At 40.8% G+C, this 22,230-nt stretch overlaps 1 protein-coding gene across 2 annotated transcripts; it reads left to right on the top strand.

Annotated features, from left to right (window-relative positions):
- The first annotated feature begins 1,338 nt into the window (after nt 1-1,338).
- On the top strand, nt 1,339-10,495 carry SIX4 (SIX homeobox 4). 2 transcript variants are annotated; one of them, XM_012656144.1, is made up of 4 exons: nt 1,339-1,425; nt 1,634-2,469; nt 5,165-5,853; nt 9,699-10,495. In XM_012656144.1, the coding sequence occupies exons 1-4, from the start codon at nt 1,423-1,425 to the stop codon at nt 10,493-10,495; spliced, it is 2,325 nt and encodes a 774-aa protein (XP_012511598.1). In that variant the 5' UTR covers nt 1,339-1,422. The 2 variants fall into 2 exon arrangements, with proteins under 2 accessions (XP_012511598.1, XP_012511597.1); XM_012656143.1 differs by lacking the exon at nt 1,339-1,425 and having other exon boundaries at nt 1,607-2,469.
- The last annotated feature ends 11,735 nt before the right edge of the window (nt 10,496-22,230 follow it).

Raw genomic sequence — 22,230 nt, 5'->3', positions numbered from 1 at the left:
GAATTTTAAATCTACCAAAGATGTCATCGCTGGCTTCATCACATTAGGGCACTGCAAAAACAAGTTAAATCCTATATCAAATGACTTGTTGGTTGACCGAAACAATAAAATGCAGCCTGTCCGCAAAAAAGAAAAACCTCACCAAGTCGGCCATGACAGCAGGTGACCTAAACTCCTGCTTTATAATATGCTGAAGTACGCAGTTATGCGTAGTTGGGAAGTAGAAACAATACAAGGCCACCCTTAAGTAAAGGTTAGGATGATGTCATTAAAATATTGAATTTTGAGAAACAGCAGCAGCAGGCACACCCAACTGACCTACAGTAATCAGCCAAGCAGAGATAGGTTCATCCCTTTCTGAGTCAAGACCTCATGCAAATCCTGAAGGAAAGAGATATAACTGCAAAAACAGCAAAAGACTCCACCCCCTCCACACTTCAGCATTAAACCAGAGGGCAATCTTCCATCTGTCTATGGTGTAGAAAAGGCTGCTGGTCCTGCATTGATCTCCTGGAAGACACCTGCACATAGAGTGTTTCTACCAGGAATATCATCTTCAAAGAAATATTCATACATTTACATTAAAAATGTTCACAGAGAAGACATATTTGCATATATTATTATAATTTAAAGCTTAGATCTCTTCCACACTACTCATCCAGGATAAACATGGTTTACTATTCTATATGCTTAGTTTTATATCATGTTCAACTCAGTTGGGTTGCCAACCCTCCCAGTAACTTAAGGTTAAGTACATTTTTGAAGGCTTCTTGTTTTTGTCTTCTCAGTGAGCTATTTATACCGGCTTATTTTAAGGTTTTTAAGCATTTTTCCCCTTTGGAATTTTAATTTACTATAAATGCTTATCCCTTAAAACATTTCCTAGTACCATTCCATTCTTGACCCTTTTGAATACAAAATCCTTGATAAAGACATCCGAAGGGTTGGCAGGGAGATACTGGGAAGCTTCTAAATTGTCCTCTTAAGTTTCGTCATCTAGATGCTGAGGGTGGTCTCTTTGTTAAGAATTTGGCCGTCTAGAACTTAAGGCCACACAATTAATATTCCCTCAGGAGTCACAGGTCCTCTCTTAGAAAGACTTGTCCGGTTTTCAAGCCACATTAGGTAATTTCCCGCCCAGGAGCATGGCCTGAAAAGAATGTCGGCGTTTCCCTTCAGGTATAGGTGCCTGGGGGTGAGGGGGAGAGGGAAAGGCGAGGGGTGGAGTGGGAGGCGAGTGATCGACAGGGATAGAAACGGTGTCTCCTCCTCCCTCTGAATGCGAAATAGCCAATGAGGTGGCGCGGCCCGGCCGGCCGGGCCGCCAGTGCCATATAGTATGCAGCAACCGGAGGAGTCACGTTGGGGGAACGGCAGAAAGCGGCTATCCGTTTACACTACTTTGCTCTAGCAGCTATCTTAATGGTGACTGCGTGGCCGGGGGGAAACCTGATCGGCCAGATCCAGCCGAAACCAGGAGGGAGGGAGTGGGCTTTCCGGAGGGGGGGAGGGGGGAGGGAGACGAAGAAGGAGGAGTAAGAGAGGGGGAAAGAAAGAGGAAAAGAGTGCGAGGGAGTGAGGGAGGGAGGAAAATAAACAACAAAAAATGTCCTCTTCCTCCCCCACCGGGCAGATTGCAAGTGCGGCGGACATCAAGCAGGAGAATGGGATGGAAAGCGCCTCGGAAGGGCAGGAGGCGCACCAAGAAGTGGCGGGGGGCGCGGCGGTGGGGCTGAACCCCCCGGCTCCAGCTCCTTTCTCCCTGGAGCCGGGGGACGCCGCGGCCGCCGCCGCCAGGGTGAGCGGAGAGGAAGGGGCAGTGGCGGCGGCGGCTGCTGGAGCGGCGGCGGATCAGGTACAACTCCACTCGGAACTTCTGGGCAGGCACCACCACGCCGCCGCCGCTGCCGCGCAGACCCCGCTGGCCTTCTCGCCCGACCATGTCGCCTGCGTGTGCGAGGCACTGCAGCAGGGGGGCAACTTGGACCGCCTGGCCCGGTTCCTGTGGTCCCTGCCCCAGAGCGACCTGCTACGTGGCAACGAGAGCCTGCTGAAGGCGCGGGCGCTCGTGGCCTTCCACCAGGGCATCTACCCCGAGCTCTACAGCATCCTCGAGAGCCACAGCTTCGAGTCGGCCAACCACCCGCTGCTGCAGCAGCTCTGGTACAAGGCGCGCTACACCGAGGCCGAGCGAGCCCGCGGCCGGCCGCTGGGCGCCGTGGACAAGTACCGGCTGCGCAGGAAATTCCCCCTGCCCCGCACCATCTGGGACGGCGAGGAGACGGTGTATTGTTTCAAGGAGAAGTCGCGCAACGCGCTCAAGGAGCTCTACAAGCAGAATCGCTACCCTTCGCCCGCTGAGAAGCGGCACCTGGCCAAGATCACCGGCCTCTCCCTCACTCAGGTCAGCAACTGGTTCAAGAACCGGCGACAGCGCGACCGGAACCCCTCCGAGACCCAGTCCAAAAGGTAAGCAGCAACTTTCCTCCTCCTCCCCCTTCCTCTCCCCCACCCCCTTCCCAGCTTTCTTTTCCTCCTAGTGCTCGCAAACATGGCGCTTACCTTCCCCACCAGCCTGGTCCGGCTGCCCACCTCTCCCCGCCCCCCACCTCGCTCCCCCGACCAGCGGAGGGGGGCGGCGGCGGCGGTGGCGGTGGAGAGGGGCGGGGGGAACCTTCCTTCTTACCCTCCCCCTCCGCCCCCAGAAGTTTCTCGTCGCCCGCCTAGGTCTCGTTCCCCGCCCCCACCTCGGCTGGTCACCGCTGCCCGGCTTCCCACCCCCATCCCGCTGGCTTTGAAGTTGCCACTCTCTCCCCGGGTCTGGCTGGGCGAAGGAAGCGTGTGTGGACGCCTGCAAGGCAGTTCTCACCGCCGCCCGAGACCCGCAGAGGCTGCCGGCGCTTGCCAGGGTCTGCACCTCCGCGGGGTCCCACACGGCCCGGCGCGCGCACAAGCTCCCGGATCCGCGGGGTTCGGCTGCCCCCACCCCAGGCCCGTGCTGGAGGTCGTACTGGCCGCTCTGGAGGGGGTAGTGTCTTGTGGGGGCTGGCGGCACAGAAGGGGTCTGGGGACGTCGAGGTTTCATATGACAGAGTTAATCATTCACCCTGCCCGCTGTGGTTCCCTTCGCGGCCCCGGCAACGTGGGGTGCTGGTGCGGCTCGGCTCTGGCGTGTTTTGAAACCTGATTCTGAACTCCTTCGGATCGGGTTTCAGCGCAGCCCGGTTAGCAGAGCTAAAGGGCTGCTTCTTTGGCCCCTAATACTGCTTGGGTCCCTCCTGGTACGGTTGTGGGGGGTGGGGGACAGGCTGGCTTAAGGCGGACAGGAAAGGAGTGGGGGCGCTGTCAACTCAACATCTCCTTGAGCGCCCACCCTATCGGGTTTGAACTTTTTGACTGGCAGGGTGTTTTCCCCCCTAGTAGAAAATATCGGATTTTCCGCCTCTTTTGTGCACCTTCCCCAGTCAGACACTTGGTGTACGTGTCTATGTGTATTGCTGGACAAAGCAAAGTAAGGAGAAGGTCGCCTAAAGAGATGGTGTCTCCAGCCCCGCGGGTATAGGAGTGAAAGAATCCAAAAGCAGCTCGAAGGTTCCACTCTGGGAAGTAACCTGGGAGCCAGGGAACCAGCCTGCCTGGGCCAGGTGAAGGTGATCAGCCGGTGCATTCCAGAGCCGGCCTCAGCCCGCACTTGCAGCTCTTGTGCCCCCGTGGGGGTCTGATGGCTCCGGCCTTCCTCGCCCAAGGCTGGGAGAGAGACGCTGTGCGGGACCTGGGCCTGGCGGTAACCAAAACAAAACGCGCACCGCGACATGCCTGCATCCTTCCGCAGATACACGGAGAGACTGAGAGAAAGTGCTTTGGTTATGCCAAGGCACCTGCCCCCCGGCCGCTAGAGGCCGCGGATCCCCGCGCTCTGAGCACGGTCGGAATCCGCTGGGCTGGGGGCAGAGGGCAGGGAGCTGGCACCGCGCGCAGGCCAACTCCCTTGACTCCTCTGCTCCCAAGACTGGCGGGCTCCCTGGGTCTCCCCCGGGCTGCCCCACTAACTTCACACCCCTGCCCCCCGCCCAGTTGCCTAGTTTAGGCCCCTCTCCCGATCTACCTCCCACCTGCACCCCCGGTGAGTCACCCTCGCAGACGGCGACTGCGGCTCAGCCTCAGCTCGTAAATCAAAGCGCTTTCTGCGCTCCTGGCCCGGCAGCCCAAAACCCGGGTAATCCCCTCCTCTCAGCATGAAAGGTAACCGACCGCGGGGCACTGCAGGGATGTAGTATCCTCTGCTGGGCCAAGGCCTGCCTCGCTTCCAAACTGCCTCAGTTCAACTCCTCCTTGCTCCCTCTCCCAGTCTCGGACCAAATGGGAACCTCCTACTACTCTCCCAAACCCAATTTGGTATTTCCCACAAGTCGGGGAGCTGAGGGAAGCAGTCCTGCCTGGAACAGAGGGAAGGAGGACATTGGGGATGGGGTCTGCTAGTTAAAAGGCCGCTGAGTGACCCACACCCTTTCCCTCCCACTTCACCAGGGCACTGGATGGTGTATGTTAAATAGGCCCCTATGGCTTTCTTTGGATTCAAAGGCGACTGCACATAACTGTCCTTGGGTTGAAAGTGCCTTTCCTACATACAACAAGGACAGCCACTTTGTTGAATGAGAGAGTTGTCAGTCTGGTGGAGTAGAAGTTTGGGAGCAGGTGAGAAAATGATCTCTTGTTAACTAACTGACAAAGTCAAATACTTCCCACCTCTTGCTCCTTTGACAGTTTCATTTACCTCCAAAATAACACTAATCTGAATTGATTGGAGGGGAGGGGAAGGAGTTCCTGAACAGGAAAGACTGACCACCTCATTTGATGAGTTTTTTCTATGGTATAAGTAGCAGCATATTTAACAGTAAGGAATAGCACTTCAATGCTTTAAAAACGAATACTATTCTCCTGTAAGTACTATTAGTTGAATTTTCATCTTCCCAAATTCTATTCTCTGGCTGGTCAGAATCTGCTGAAAGGCCTCATAGTTTAAACAGGACTAGCAGACGTCCTGCTGTGCTTTCCTTAAATACTGCCTTTAATAGGTTTAGAAGCTGGTTTTCCAAACAAATGGCACTGCAAAGAATGTCATCCCCCTGACCTTCTGAATGTCTTGATTTCCCCTTCTGTACAGTGAGTCAGATGGCAATCCCAGCACTGAGGATGAATCCAGCAAGGGACATGAGGATTTGTCTCCTCACCCACTCTCCAGTTCATCCGATGGTGTCACCAACCTCAGCCTTTCCAGTCATATGGAGCCAGTATATATGCAACAAATTGGAAATGCTAAGATATCATTAAGCTCTTCTGGAGTTTTGTTGAATGGAAGCTTGGTACCTGCAAGTACTTCACCTGTCTTCCTTAATGGTAATTCTTTTATTCAGGGACCCAGTGGAGTTATCCTTAATGGATTAAATGTGGGAAATACACAGACAGTGTCATTGAACCCACCAAAAATGTCATCAAACATTGTGAGCAATGGTATATCCATGACCGACATACTGGGGTCTACCTCCCAGGATGTGAAGGAATTCAAAGTCCTCCAGAGTTCTGCAGCTAACTCAGCAGCTACCACCTCCTACAGCCCCAGTGCCCCTGTGTCATTCCCAGGGCTGATACCCAGCACTGAGGTGAAAAGAGAAGACATTCAAACAGCAGCTTCCCAGGATGGAGGCTCTGTAGTGACTTTTACTACACCAGTGCAAATTAACCAGTATGGCATTGTCCAGATCCCCAATTCCGGAGCAAATGGCCAGTTCCTTAATGGGAGCATTGGATTCTCTCCACTGCAGCTGCCTCCTGTCTCAGTGGCAGCTTCACAAGGTAAAAGTCTCATTTGGTACCATAATGCACCAGCAAATGTTTTGGTCTGCTATTGTAAATGATGCATTTAGTGAGAGCTATAGATTGATGTCACTTTTCAGATACTTTATTGGCTGCCAAAGCTGCAGAATAGCCTTAATATGATTCTCCTTCACAACACCCATGTAATATCCAGCTTGCTTGATTCCCTTACATCATGGGGATGAGCCTTTATTTTCCCAACAACTCAATGGAAAAATACAGTTCAGAGCAAATCTTGCCAGTTCTATAATTACAGAAATATGATAAGTCAATCGGTGCTTACAGAATAACTTACTGCTTGACATTTTAAGATTAAAAATTAATAAAATTGCTGAGAACACACAATTAGTCAAGCAGCTGATAAGAATGTGTACCCTTTACCTGAGTGATATTTATTTGACAAAAATTGTTTTAGAAGAAGCTAAAAAGGTTGGATCAATAGTATGAGAATTATATTCCTCCTATAATTAAGACTAACAGACCCAAAAGAAAACCAGAGCAATATGTGATTGGGTTTCTATTGCTCTGTATGTATCCTCACTCCCTAAATGTGTGAGTTTATTTATAAAGACAAAGTAAGCCTTGTTTTACATGTTTGTAGCTTTACTAACAACAGTCTACAGAAAAAGCACTTAAACCTCAGGGAAACCTGAGGTTTGATATACCAGTTCTCCACTGACTTGAGGCAAGTCTGGATCCCTCTGTGTCATTTTGCATATATAGAAATAGGAATGGGCCAGGCACGGTGGCTCATGCCCGTAATCCTAGCACTCTGGAAGACAGAGACAGGAGGATTGCTTGAGCTCAGGAGTTTGAGACCAGCCTGAGCAAGCATGAGACCCTGTCTCTACTAAAAATAGAAAAAATAGCTGGCTGCCATGGCACGCACCTGTAATCCCAGCTGCTTGGGAGGCTGAGACAGGAGGATCACTCGAGCCCAGGAGTTTGAGGTTGCGGTGAGCTATGATGACAGCACTTCACTCTACCCAGGGTGTCAGAACGAGACTCTGCCTCAAAAAAGAAAAGAGAAGGAAAAAAAGGAAAAGAAATGGTAACGGTTAGAATGCAGCAATGGAGGTTACATAGACCTTGAATTCAGGAGTGGAAGATGTTTATGCATGTTTGCCTTCTTGTAGGCAAATATGAAAATCCGGATTTTTGCAAAAGCAAAATAAGTGATTGTTGACCTTAAAGATCAGCTTCGTATAAGATGGTTTTACCCCCTAAAAAAAATCAATTTATGCACCACTCTGTTGTTTAGACAACTATGGTCTACTTTAGTTTATTGGAAGCATTAGTGGAAAAATTGTTGTAAATTTCATTCTGTACATTTTTTTCTCTTTGGGTAATATGGTAGTAAAACATGACAGTCCTGCACCCATACTATTCAGTTCTTCCTTGTTCCAGGTTATAGAAAGAGTTAAGCTAAGCCACCATCCAACATAGGGCAAAAATATGAAAACCACAGGGAAAGCCAAAGTGCTTAGTTTTACAATAATTTAATGTGAATCGAACCCCTTTTCTCTCTTTAGGAAAATTTCTAAACAATAGATAACATTGTAAAGACAACAAGTTTGAGCAGAAAGTATGAGTTACATACCTTGGGGGAGGAGAAAAGCAGAAATACTTTTCATGTGCAGTCTAGAAAAGAGCTACTATAGAAAACTATTATGAACTAATAGCTAATTTTTTAAATGGGACATTTAATAGGAATAAGAATAGGGTTTTCAGTTAAAATAGCTAAGATCAAGTGATGAGGCTGCCAATCCTTAGACAGTTTGGGTGAGCTGAAGGATAAGTGTAACCAGATAGGTCCAATAAGCAACATTTCTTTATAAGCAGTTATGTATTAATATTAATATTTCAGTTTTCAATAAAGCATTTTGAGGATTTATCCTTTCTCAAAAATAGATACTGAGCCATCCTTTAAAATGTCTAGAGAAGGTAGACTTAACCTTTCTACAGTTAGGATTTATATGGAAAAGCAAAATATATCTTTTACTCATTTTATAATCTAAGAAAAGGTTTTTTTCTTATCATTACAAAGTTATGTTTTGTGTCTATATGATTTTTCAAGTGGATATTTTTTTCCTGGTTTTTAAATTATTGTTTAAGTTGTAATACAATTGTAGTTGTACTTAAAAATCAAATTTTAGATCACATCTGCTTTTTCTTCTTAATTTATATGTTATAATTTCTACAAATACAGAAATATTTTATTTGTATTCAACAGCAGTTGGGGAAATGTTGCATATATTATATTTATGGCTCTATAAAAAATAATCATTTTGTTCACATATACACTGGTAAACAATTCAAGACAAACACACAACAAAATAAATATCTATTTGAGAGTTTTTTTGACGTAGTTTAGCAGCCTATGAGAATTTTAAAGCGTACTTAAGTTGAAGTAAAACATTTTCATATAAAAGCAGTTTTTTCATTTATGTGGCCTGAAACAAACATTTATGTTAGGGAATAATCCAAACATACCTAGAAATGTTTTTCTTAACACCAATATTTCTGTGATGAACACTTTTTAGTGGTTATATTTTTTAAAAGAGTTCAAATTCAGTGTTTTCCTTTTCTTTTTTCATTTAAAGACATTTCTTTGCATTTAGGGTGCTTAAAAATGTTTGGAAGACAATTCTGTGGCACTTATTTACCAGTATAGGTGGTAATATAATCACATTTATTCTAATAATTCAAGAAGGAATATGTTTTAGGTGAACTAATTACCTTTAACATTGAGTTACTTTCTCAAAAAAGAGTTTACTGAACATCTAATTCAAGATCAAGGTAAAAAGACCATCTGGATTCTATCACAAAATTCCTTTCAATGGCAAGATTTGAAGGCCTGGATCATCTAATTGCCATCATTTCACTGTGCCTATGTAAAGACTAAGAAAGAAAAAGATTTCATTTGATGGTGGGGGTGGGTAGAATTTATCTACATTGTCTGAGTTATCTGATTTGAACATCTCAGCTTTCCACTTAATTTTTTTTTTCTACTTCTGATCTCTACAGACCATTACAGTGTGAGCCTCAAAAGATACAAACCTTTTAGAGAAGCATTAGCTCTGGTCCTTTATTTTAATACCTATTTTAGAAAGCACATTTCAACATTACCATTAATTCTTCCTGTTGCTACAACACTGAAAATTCAGAATGGTTACAACAAAAGGGAAGAAAAAAACCTTTGAATGTTTTGTTGACTTGACATTGCTTTATGGTTTGGTAAAAGTGTGCATCTTGTCTATTCAGGTTGATATGGTTAACTTTTAAGCCCCTAGGTAACTCATTTTATGTGGCATTTTCTATGTTTTTATTTATAGTTTATGTCAGTTACTTAGCTGTCCTGAACAAAGGCATTTTATTTTGCATTTTTGTTTTCTAGTTTTAACTGGCAGAGCTGGCAATAACTATCAACTAATTAAGAGATACCGAGTTGGTAATAATAAACCAAAAACTTGACTGAAATCAAGAACTTGGAAAAGATCTTTTTTTTCACACTTGGTTCCTAAACCAGTAGTTCTCACTCCAGTTTGGTCATCATAATTACTTGAGAGGTAAAAATACAGCTATTCTAGGACTTACTGAGTCAGACTTTGAAGCAGTAGAGCCTGGGAATCTGTAGTTTTAAAGGTTGGAGGTGATTCTGAACTAGGATTGGGCTAAATCATTATCTAGAAGTATCACTTCTTTATAGGTACTATCACTTCTTTATAGGTACTATCCCTGAGAAAAAATCATGTGTGTAAAGTCATAACTTTTTCTTTCCTTATTACTTCCATTGATGGTAATTGGTACTTTATTTTTTCTAGGTAATATTTCAGTAAATTCAAGCACTTCAGATGGGAGCACATTTACAAGTGAGTCTGCCACAGTCCAGCAAGGAAAGGTTTTCTTGAGCTCTCTTGCTCCCAGTGCAGTGGTATACACTGTTCCTAATTCAGGCCAGACTATAGGATCTGTGAAACAGGAAGGCTTGGAGAGGAGCCTAGTATTTTCTCAGTTGATGCCTGTCAATCAGAATGCACAAGTAAATGCAAACTTGTCTTCTGAAAATATCTCGGGCAGTGGCCTTCATCCACTGGCCTCCTCATTAGTTAATGTATCACCAACTCACAATTTTTCCCTGACTCCACCTACACTGCTAAATCCCACTGAGCTAAACCCTGACATTGCCGATAGCCAGCCAATGTCTGCACCTGTGGCAAGCAAATCTACTGTGACATCTGTCAGCAACACTAACTATGCAACTCTTCAGAACTGCTCCCTTATTACTGGTCAAGACCTATTGTCAGTCCCTCTGACTCAGGCTGCCCTCGGGGAAATAGTTCCTACAACTGAAGACCAGGTAGGTCACCCCTCCCCATCAGTACACCAGGATTTTGTCAGAGAACATCGTTTGGTTCTACAATCAGTAGCTAACATAAAAGAAAATTTCTTACCAAATTCTGAAAGCAAAACAACCAGTAGCTTAATGATGCTGGACTCCAAATCCAAGTATGTCCTAGATGGTATGGTTGAGACTGTCTGTGAAGACCTGGAAACAGACAAAAAAGAGCTTGCCAAGCTCCAGACTGTCCAGTTAGATGAAGATATGCAAGACTTATAAATTTTATTTCCTCCCTCTGCCTTTTTTTTTTTTTGGCATCAGCAAATCTTTCCATGAAGCCCCAAGGACATAAAGCATTTTCCCATTTAAAGAAAACACTCTACTTTTGCAAATAAATGCATTCAAGAGACGTTAGGTTGATCTGCATGAAGATCACAGTTTAATGATACAGAAATAGAACTGCGTTACTGCAGCCTTTTCACATGCGATGTTCTCTTTTAAATAGATGGAGACAAAGGAACAAGATGAAATGTATCACATCAAAATGTATCATTTAGTTGACTTAATATAATTCTAAGGTCAAAATGGAGCTTGATAGTTTTTTAAATTAAAAATGTATACATATAACATAGAAAATGAAACATAGCGCAGACCATTAGAAACAATGTAATTATTTTTGTTTACTTTTACTCCATGGGCATTGATAAGGTTAAGAAACATAAATGGTACTCCAGACTATGCTAAGGGTGTATTTTTGAAGTTAAGTAGCTTAAATATATACATTAAATGTAAATATATATATTTAAGCTACTTATATACACATACACACATTTTCAGCATTTTTGAAAGTCTTGGTTTAAGTCTCTACACATTTCCAAATGTGATTGCTGTTAGTTCAGTGTGGCTGAGAAAGTTTGAAACTCCACTAAAAACTCTGAAACAAACTTCAGCATGAATGTAAATATACCAGTTCTATAAGCAGGATTTGAGTACAGTGAATTTTATTTATACTGTATATGTTTGTCATATACTTCAGGCGCTATGAACTGAGAAGAAAAATGTTTTCTTACTGTTTAATTTATTTTTATTGTTTGAACAGGAAGTGAACATAGTTGTTTCCAACAAAGTTTTACTTTTTGTAGGATTTTAAAAGTAAAATGATTTTTATCAGGAGTAAACTAAGGTCAATATTAATAACACTGAAATAGGAAATCTAATTCCCAATATTGGAATTTTGGTACTTTTTTTCACATCCTTATTCCTTATTTAGCAACTCTGATTCATTTAAATATGTTTTCTATAGAATTCTATGTGCCTTTTTACCTTGTGGCCTTTTTATTAGTAGTAAGGTACGGAAGTGTCAACAGAAGCACTAATGGTTCTTTTCTACTATCTAACAGGGTTAATTTCACCACAAAATTGCTTTAAATCTGAAGAACTTAAGTTTCACTAAATATTATGGATGATGTTTATCATGCAAATGGTTGAACAACTAATTATTGTTGATGTTTTTCATTACAATGAAAATAATTAAGTTATAGATACCATGTAAAATCAATTCTGCAGGCTGTGAAAACAACTGTTGTAAAGAAAGAATACGTAAACTCTATTGAGCAAAATCCTGTCCTGTAAAAACTTAGTTCTAAATGTTTTGAATCTATTGTTACACTATGACACATGACTGTTGTTTGCACTATATTATCATGTCTTCTTTAAAAGTAAATCTTTTGGGTTTCTGTAAGAAGCTTGTTTGATAATGTTGTAAGCTGTGGTTACAGTTTTTATCAGGATTCTGAACACAAGATGTAACAATGCAAATACATTTATGTAATGAGTAATGTTACTCTCTGGTCTCTGAAAAGCCAGAAAAGTGAGAAAATGATCTCTTCAGAGATGACTTAAAGTTGTTGAACATAAAGGTGTTACCATATCTTGCTTTTCTAATGATCAGAAAAAAGGGTCCACTCTGGATATCTCTACATGTCAATCAGCCAAGCATAAGGGACATAAAGGATTTAACTTTGGCTGTTAGAGTATATGGAACTTACAGGCATAGATATGAGGAGCCCTATGAAGAATTCTTCTCCCATCATTTTAATAAAGAATTTACATCCTTTTTTTTTATAGAATTGGTGAATGTTCCTAAACTGCTGAAACACATTTTTGTTTTGTTTTTTACAAAGTCAGGTGTTTTGGAGTTCTTTTCCACTCTACCACTACTTAGAGAGCTTGTTTTTTCTTTGGGTGTGTGCTGATCATGTTACTGAGATGAATTACATGGTTCTGTAGTGTAGTTTACGTGAAAATAATGTTTTCCACTTGATTGCTGCAGATATCAAGAGTTTGCTAATTATTTTAAAATACCCATCTAATAAGGGATATGGGAAGTTTAAAAAGTTATATATGTTTATATATATAACTGGAAAAATTTTATATGTTTTCCAAAAGTATAATAAGCCTCTTTTATTCAGAATTCTTCCTCTTTTCTCCCTATAAAAAAGAAAAGATAGCACAAAACTTAAGACTTACCTAGGAAACCCATTCATACTCCCAACATGATGTAATTATAACCCTACAATTACTCCAGGTAGCTATACAATATACCAGGTAAGATTCAATGCACATTATAAAGAATTTATTGTTCTTTTCTATTCTTCAGTAAAATAAGGGCCAGTTGGTATATAGCCCATGTAGATGTGAATGGAATAAGATAAACCCCATGATCTCCTTGCACAGCATTGCAAATGTTTTTTGCAATACCAAGGGCCAGACTCAGAACCCTTGGAGTTCATGTGGCAGAATTTCCCTCTTACATAAACCAATGCTTGAAAATGCTGCAAATGATCCTCCAATGATCCCTGAAGATCAGAATAGGGGTAAATAACTCCTTGCAAACCCCAACCCCTGCTGCTGGCTGTGGGATTTTTGGTGTAAGCCTCTCTATCTATGCACTCTATCAGCCAGATTTGGCATTGAGCTCTTAGTTACATTTAGTAAAGGACAGTCTATTGTTTAAAGACAAGGTGCATTTGTTCCTCAATCAAATAAGAGCACCTGTGTTGTACTGCTTTATATCTCATGTATATTTATAGTAATGAAAAGACTCTGAATTGTACACATTTCAGTGCCTTTCTTGTGTTATGAAAGGCAGGTAGATGTTATAGCCATAGATAAAAATCTGTAGTTAAATCACACACTGACCTTAAATCTCCCTGTATATGCCCTTGTATCTTGCATGTTAAAAGTTGGATTATTGGGCATGTATGGCAGCCTGCCCTGCTACATGCTAGACAAGTGTGCATTAGTACATAGCCACCAGTTCTTCATTCTTTAAAATGTTTTGACAGATCATCTCATAATAAAAATAATTCAGGAAAACTGTGGGGAAAAGCATTACATTTCACACAAGATGTTTTAAAGTCTTCCTAAGATTTAGATGATAGAGCCTAACGGTTACTTGTTATCTGATACATTTCATGTTAATTTAAATTAGCATTACCACCATACATTTAATTAATCAAAATTGTATAGCATGTGACTCTTTTGGCTTCAGGGTTCTCAAAAGAATTTTAATCTTTTGTTGCATGTACTGTATGTTTAGAGGCAACCAGTTATATACTCAATATGGTTTTACTGTGCCTTACATAAAGAGAAATTCTACAGAATGTATATCATGGGGTGAGGTAACAGAGTCTTTACTGCACTGTTAGGTGATGGCACACAGAGCATGTCCCAGAACATTTCTGTGCTTAATTGCCCAACCAAAGAGATCTAAAGTATGTATGTTGTACTGTAATGGGGGTTTATGCCTGGACAATTAAGTGTTTTATTTGTTTTCTGAAATGATGTGAACTTATTTTTCTAAACACTATGCTAAATAAACTTTATATTTATACATACCTTGTAGTAAAAATTATTTGGGGAATCCTGTGTTTTTTAAAATATGAGTAACCCATCTTACTAGGCAAAAAACAGGAAATGTTGCATTTATTTATCCCTGGAAAAGTAGAAAAGAATAAGAATACAACACCCCTCACATTTCAAAGGCTGGCAAATATTTTTAAGACCAATTGGAGTAATTTTGGAAAAAAATAATCTGTTGGTCTTTGTATAGAATTATGCAATTAACTGTACTATGTACTCAGAGCTGATGTATTAGATTTCATCCTCCTTAAAGGGAAGAAATGTACCTTACTCATTTTTGTGTCCCAAGAGCTGAATGTGGTATCTGGCACACAGTAGGTACTCTAAAAGGTTTAATGGAATTAAATTGAAGGATCCAAAGAGTCTTCTATTCCCAGCCTGATTGAAAGAGCTCAGTATCACGCATCCCTAGGATACCGTCTTACAGCCAAAGTCTTGTTACACTACAATTAGGTCCACCAGTGGTTTGACTGAAAGTTATGGGCAGAACTGCATTGCTGCTTAGTGTGTAGAAGACTTAGCCTTGCTACAGTTTGACTCTAATTTTAAAATTACACGACATGTAATTTTCTATGTTTCCAACAGTGAAACAGAGGGGAGACTCACAAAATACACTGGGGACTAACTGCACAATTCTGTAAAACTGGTTAAAGCCAAATTAATTTCAGATATTATGTCTAGACTTTTATATTCTTGTCACTCAGTTTATTTAGCAATTTCTTTCTTTTCTTTTTTTTTTTTTTTTTTTTTTTTTTTTTTTTTTTTTTCAGAGAGACAGGGTCTTGCTCTGTCATCCAGGCTAGAATGCAGTGGCATGATCATACATAGCTCACTGCAGCCTCGAACTCCTGGGCTCAAGCAATCCTTTCACCTCAGCCTCCTGAAATGCTGGGATTACAGGCATGAGCCACAATGCCCAGCTTATTTTCTATGTAGTTAAACCAGTTAACATGAACAGTGTCTCAGTAAATGAGTATAGGGTCAAGATTGTGGAGTGGTTACATTTTTGTAATATTTTAACCAAATATTTTTAAACATTTGTCAAGGTCACTGCCCTACAAAAACATTTTTGAGGCTCCTGAGAAACTAGCAAATTAAATAAAACCCCTCAATGAGAATTCAAAGCCTTCAGCTATATGGCTCCCTCCCACTTTTCCAGTTTCTCTTAAGAAACAATAAATGTGAAAATTTACCCTTGCACATCACCATTTCCGATACAGTAGATGGTAAAGAAATAAACAAGATACATTCAGATGATGATCAGTGCTATGAAGTTAATAACGAAGGGTAATGAGATTGAGAATGGAAAATGGTAGGTTGGGAGACATAGATTGGTCAAAGTAGCATTTCAGCAGAGATATTTGAATGGCGAGAGGCAGCCAGCCAGCAGACCTAGAAAAGAGCATTGTAGACATTGGGAACAGCAAATGCAAAGGTGCTGAGGGAGGAGCACAGTGTCTGGATTACAGTGTTAACTCCAGGAGTCATGCAATAGATCTAGCCAGAGAGGTAGGCAGGGGCCAGATCACAGGTAGAGCTTTATTAGTCTGCGCCAAATAGGGTTCGGATGTGAGTCTGAGAAGCCACTGGTGGCTTTTAAGCAAGTAGTAATAATGATTTATACTTTAAATTGTTACCATGGCTACTCTGGAGAGTGGAATGCATAGTACAAGAGGACAGGAACTAGAATACTATTGCCATGTCCTGAGCTGTCAAACAGGAAATACTTCAGGAGCTCTTGAACTACATGTAGGACAGTTTGCCCCCAAAAGTCCCCAGAATTTTGTGCTCTCCAAACTGTCCACCTCCTGCTGTTAGCCAAAGCCAGTTGTTGCTGCTAGGGGTGATTGTTCCAGCCTAACCTGTCCCCTGAACTCCAGGATGGTAAATCCAGCTCCCTAATAGATATTTTCAGAATGTCCCTGTCACCTAAGATCCTACATGTGAAAAATTGAACTGTCGTCTTCTCCCTAAACCTTGCTCACTCTGTGTTCCTCATTTTAGCAGCATTTATTAACCCAATTGACCAAACAAAAAAATCTGGGATTCACTCTGGAGTTTTCTCTCTCTTTCCCCTCCCCATGTCCATCAGATGACAAGTCTATCCAAGCTTGCTCTTTTATTGTCTCTTGAATCAATTTCTTCCTCTCCATTTCTAGGGTTACTCCTATAGTTTAGGCACTATCATTGCTCAACTGAATTATTACAACTGCTTCCTACCTGTTAACCCAGTGTCTAGTCTTCATTTTGGCCACATTACAACTACACCCAGATGGAACTTTCAGAATTTGGCTTATCCCAGCCTCATTTTCCAGTCTAAAATCTTCAATGGTTCTTCATTGCTTACAAAATCCCATTTAAACCCCTTACCATACAAAGCCCCCAAGATCCAGGCCCTGCCTCTCTGCCTAGTCACATCTCTAGCCACATGAAACCATTCCCAAAAGGGACTGGGTTCTTTCATACTGACCCAATCCCCAAGACCGACTCAGTGCCACATCTTCCAGGAAGCCTTGTCTCGCCCTTATAAGGAGAATTGTGCAGGGCCCTTTTTGTGATTAGACAGGGATTTATACCTTCATTTAGTGTGGCACTTATATCACTGTAAGTACCCGTTTGCCTCTTTGCACTTTCTTCTTTGTTTTCTGGCATTTAGTATTATGTATAGGATATAGTAGTCACTTAAAAATTATCTGTTGAATGAATAGTGACTCTAACAGTCATCCATCCCTTTAAATCATTTCACTGCTATGGATTAGGGAACTATATAGTTAAACTGGTTAAATGTTATCCCTATTTAGAGTACAAAAATAAATCAATACCTTTTGGGGTAGAGCCTGAGAGTGGTTCTTTGAATCTTCTATCATTAGTGGATGGTCTTTATGGTAATTATTTTCCTTAATTCTCCAAGGTTTTTCCACTTGCAAGTCTCAGGCCGTGTTTCAAATAGTAGAGATTGGCTAAAGATTGACAGACAAGTGAGCATTAGTACACTGAGCCTTTGTGTGTGTATGTGCCTTTTTAGATCAATATTTCAAAATAGTGGTGATGTACAGGAAAGCTATTTATACTTTTGTATAGATGCACTTTCTAAAAATACTCTGTGTGGATATATTGATATTACTTGTATTTGAACTGAACATATCTTAACAAACACATATATGTTTTTCCAAGAATGAGCACTGATTTTCATATATGGTAGCAAACTGATAGTGTCATAATACTGAGCTCCCCTATTATAGAGAAACTACATTAATACAGAATTTGTGTTATTTCAAGGAGGGATGAATTGAGCTAAAATTTACTTTCATTTTATTTGAAATGGTACATACTAATAATGTTAATTAAATGTATAGGCAATATTGGGTCCATATATAAAGTGTCTAGGGTGGGAAAACAATTCATTAAACACTGTAACTCCCTTAGAAATCCTCCCAAATATAGTAGCCATTGAATACTAAATATAAAGTATTTCTCTCTGTTTACCAATGCAGATCCATGAAAATGTTTTCTAAGTTATCATATGGCCTATAAATAAAACTGCTTTTTAGTTTTTTTCTGTAATCCAAAATTTTTAATTAATTCGTGCTGACAGACCTCTTTTCAGTCTTTCTTAGTTAGGTTTCTCCATGAAAACTCTTAGATATGTCTGTAAATTAGAGTAATTTTTATAAAGAAAAGGAAATAGTTAAGTGCAAGCTTTAATATAATATCCTAAATCTGATCCTGTTACCTTAAATGCCTGATGATCATATTACCCTATATGCATACTTCCCAGAGGTCTGGGTAAACATAAGTCATTTCCCATTTATTTTCACTGATGTAAAAAATCTGGCAACATTCAGTGGAGATTTGAGCTCTCAAGTACCAACCTGATGAAGCCCAAGTCTTTTTTCTTTCTTTCTTTCTTCCTTCCTTCCTTTCTTTCTTTTTTCTTTCTTTCTTTCTTTTTTTCTTTTCTTTTTCTTCCCTCAGCAGGTGAATTGTTACACACTCCTTAGTAGATTCCAACTTCCATGGCCACCATCCTACTGAAGCCCAAATTTTGGCAATGCCAATGTATTTGTACATCAACAACAAACCAGGCCTGTGATTTGGATCCAAGCTTCTGTACCAAAGGAGCAAAATTATGCTAAAGGACCTACTTTAGATACACCAGGAGCCTTGAAAGGCTCCCAAAGCATTGCCTGGTTCCATAGGTTTACTCAATTTAAACTAAATCCCATTGTGCATGTGGCAAGTACTGAGGTCAGCACTGAGGATTCAAAGATGGTCAGTCTTTAACATCTATGAACTAAGTTAAGTGGATTAGTGTCTCCCCATTATGGAGGGCAAAACTGCTTTACTTAGTATACCAATTTAAACGTTAATCCCATCTAAAAAATCCTTACAAAAACACCCAGAATGATGTTTGACCAAATATCTGGGCACCCTACAACCCAATCAAGTTGACAGATAAAATTAATCATCACAAACTGCCACTTACTAGCTGAGTGACACTAGGCAGATTACTTTGTCTCCCGTGCTTCCTCATCTGTAAACTGGGCAGAATTATAATAGTTCCCTCAGAGATTTTTGCAAGGATTATATGAAATGCTGCATGCAAAGTACTTAGTAAAGCATATAACAATTATTACTTATTATTACCCTTTTGATGTACTACATAGGATTCCATTGTTTGGATAGATTATAATTTATTCAACAGATTCTCTACTGTTAAATTTAAATTGTTTCCAATTTTTTTATAATATGAGAAATGCTTTCAAGAATATCTTTATAGTTATATCTTTGGGCACACTCATAATATTTCATTAAGATTAATTCTTATAAGTTAAATTGCTTAGTTAAGCAGACACATAACTCTAGAAGTTTTCGATATGTATACACCTACACCTTTTGCCATTTGACTTTGCAATGCCTTGTCCTTGAGATAATTATACTTCTCTGCTTCACTGGTATTGAGCTAGGCTGTGTGACTTGCCTTGGCTAATGGAAGGTGACCAGATATATAATAACATCTAACCAAAGGCTTTAAATTTGCCATCTTGGAGAGGAGATTCCATCTTTTTGTACTTTTGCCAAAAGAATAACATACCCTGGAAACCTGTTAGTTGCAAAAGGAGAGATATGTGGAGCAGAGCTGAACCCAACTCACAGACCAAAACTGAGCCACCCCAGCTGATCTATAGATCCAGGGGTGAGAAAAAAATATTTGTTATGTAAATCACTAAAATCTGTAAGGTTATTTGTTATGCAGCAATATTGTAGCAATAACTGACTAATACACACAGAAATGAGATAATCAGATTTGTTGGGTGTATTCCAGTGACCTAATCTGTCTACAGTAATCCCAGAGTCCCAAGCTTGTTATCACCCCTCCAAACTACTCCCCTAAAAATAGTGAATCCACAGATAGACTGTCTCCACTTTCAGGGTAATGCCAAAATCAGTGGCTTCCAAAATCTATTAGAGAAAATATTCATGACCAGAATCTATGTTAATTTCTCAGCCCCTCCTCAAGAACCTTTAAAAAGTGTTCTTAGAGTCTAAAGTCTTTTCTCTCTCTCTTTCTTTCTTTCTCTCTTTCCCTCATTTTCTTTCTTTTCTTTTCTATTTTTTTTTTTTTTTTTTTGAGATAGGGTCTGGCTCTGTTGCTGGAGCTAGAGTGCAGTGGCATCATCATAGCTCACTGCAACTTCCAACTCCTGGGCTCAAGCGATCCTCCTGCCTCAGTCTCCAGAGTAGCTGGGACTACAGGTGCACACCACCATGCCCAGCTAATTCCCCAGGGTGGTCTCAAACTCCTGGCCTTAAGCAGTCCTCTGGCCTTGGCCTCCTAAAGGGCTGGAATTACAAGTGTGTACTACCAGGCACAGTCCTAAAGTCTTAATTAGTTTTTCCCACTACGTGTTTCAAGGAACATTAGTCCATTGAAATGCTCCACAAAAATGGATTAAATTTCAGCAACTTATATTTTGGAAACGTAATTTTTAAATTTATTTTATGGCACTCTTAAATGTTCACTATACACACAAGTACAGGAAATTCTCTGAAAGAGCCTACAGTAAAGACATGTGATATGACTCTGCATGTCTCAACTTTAAGTGGACACTAGCCCTTTTATTCTAGCAATATCTCAATATCTGTCATTATTTGATAAGCTAGTATTCCACAGGACCTTTTTTTTTATGAAACATTGCCTTAACTCAGAGGGAGGATGCCCTGATGAGGACATTTTAGGCATTATATAGGCCAGCAGAACAGATATTTTGGGCCTCTGTGGCACCTTTCATACCATATCACATTACATCAATACATCAATTAGTATACAGGCCTGTCCGATGTTATAGAGACCCCAAATTACAGTGACTTCAATAAGGCAGAGCTTTATTTCTCTCAAGGAACAGTCCAGAGGTGAGTAATCTCCGTTGACAAGACAGTTCTGCCTAATCAGGTCATCCAGGGTCCCAGGCTGGCAGTTGGTCTTTGCAACCGTCAACATTAATTTCCAAACCCTGTTATTTCTAGAATACATGCTACCTCTTTAAGAAATAATCAAGATATTGCTTATATCACTTCTTACATATCATTGGCCCAAAGCTAATCACATGTTCTTACCTAGCTCCAAGGAAAATGAGGTCTCTAGCTAAGTGGCCATATGCCCTGCTAAAAAGTGAGAAAATTCTATTCCTAAAGTGAAGAAGGGATAAAAGACACTGGAGGGGTGGGGAGCAGTTCAATGAGTAGTATCTGCTACTGTATTTGGCCTACTTCCTTGAAGCCTATGAAGCTCTCCCTTCTAGATAACAGAATGGAAATCATCATATCATTGAGTGGAAATGCCACTTTTCCACTACAGATCTATACACCCCACTTTCAATCAGAATGATAAACATCATCTTTAAATTATTATATCTTGTATCTTCTTAAAAATTTGAGACAATGCACAATTCCTAGTTTAAAATGTAACTTCAAACTCACTATGTTGCCCAGGCTAGAGCACACTTTAGATCACATGTCCAACCACTACCCAATCAGAGTGGCTATGGTGGTGGTAATAAGAAAGTGTCATTGGATAACTTGGGTCAGTGATGTACTCTTCCAGCAATCACTGTGGACATGAAGGAAGGTTTATGAAAGAAGATCGCAGCATCCACTGGCCAGATGGTTAGTGCAGGGGGATGAAGAGTTTGATGTACCTAGAAAAGAAGAGAGCTGCTAGGCCAGCAAAATAACACATGTCCACTGCATTTTTCAATGAACAAGTTTTACTTGGATAATCAGGAAGAAAGTTTTAAAGTCAAAAAAGAACACCACCTCCTTCTTTATCCCTATTGCCCTGGGGTTCAGTGGTGTCTCTAAAGTATTTCCTTACAGACCTTATAGTCACTTGAGAAAACAACTATATTCACCTTCTAATTAAAACTTGGAATCACACTTGCTTGGAATCAAGGCCTTAAATGGCCTGGCAAAATAGTTTTGTGATACCCAGGACCTGGTTAGTCTTTTTTACCCCAAGTCACCTTCCAGGCAACAGAAACACTGCTTGCATCTGAGTGCTACCCTGTGGTTTGAATTTTGGGGTGAGGCTCAATTCCAAAGGCCCTGGTTTCTACATTTTTCTGCCTCTCCTGAACTGGCCAACTCTGTGTTTATTGACCTTCTCAGCACAATGCAAAATACCCTTATTTGCTTTGGCCTGTCCTGATGGGCATAAAGGAGTCTTGTCTGAGTTTGCCTTCCACTGTTTGATTTGCTAATTCTTATTGTGTATTTTAGTCACTTTCTGTATACAACACTAGACACCTTTGTTAATGACTCATTATTTCAATGTTTGGGGGGGAAAGATTATACTGTATGCTCTACCTTCTTATGACTTAATTCACTACTTTCCGTAAAATTACGAGACCAGGCACCAACCCGTAATGGATTATTCTTGTTACAGATTTATTTCTCAGTCCAATAAAAGCAACTACTATTATACTAGATATAGGATTAAAATTATGTAGAATTATAAAAAGCTGAAGATGAAACTCATCCATTGTTTTTTTATTTTCAATTATGGTAAAATACACATAACATAAAATTAA

The sequence above is a fragment of the Propithecus coquereli genome, unplaced genomic scaffold, assembly GCF_000956105.1.
Source record: "Propithecus coquereli isolate 6110/MARCELLA unplaced genomic scaffold, Pcoq_1.0 Scaffold5, whole genome shotgun sequence".
NCBI lineage: Eukaryota > Metazoa > Chordata > Mammalia > Primates > Indriidae > Propithecus > Propithecus coquereli.
This window is presented reverse-complemented; position numbering and strand designations above follow the sequence as displayed.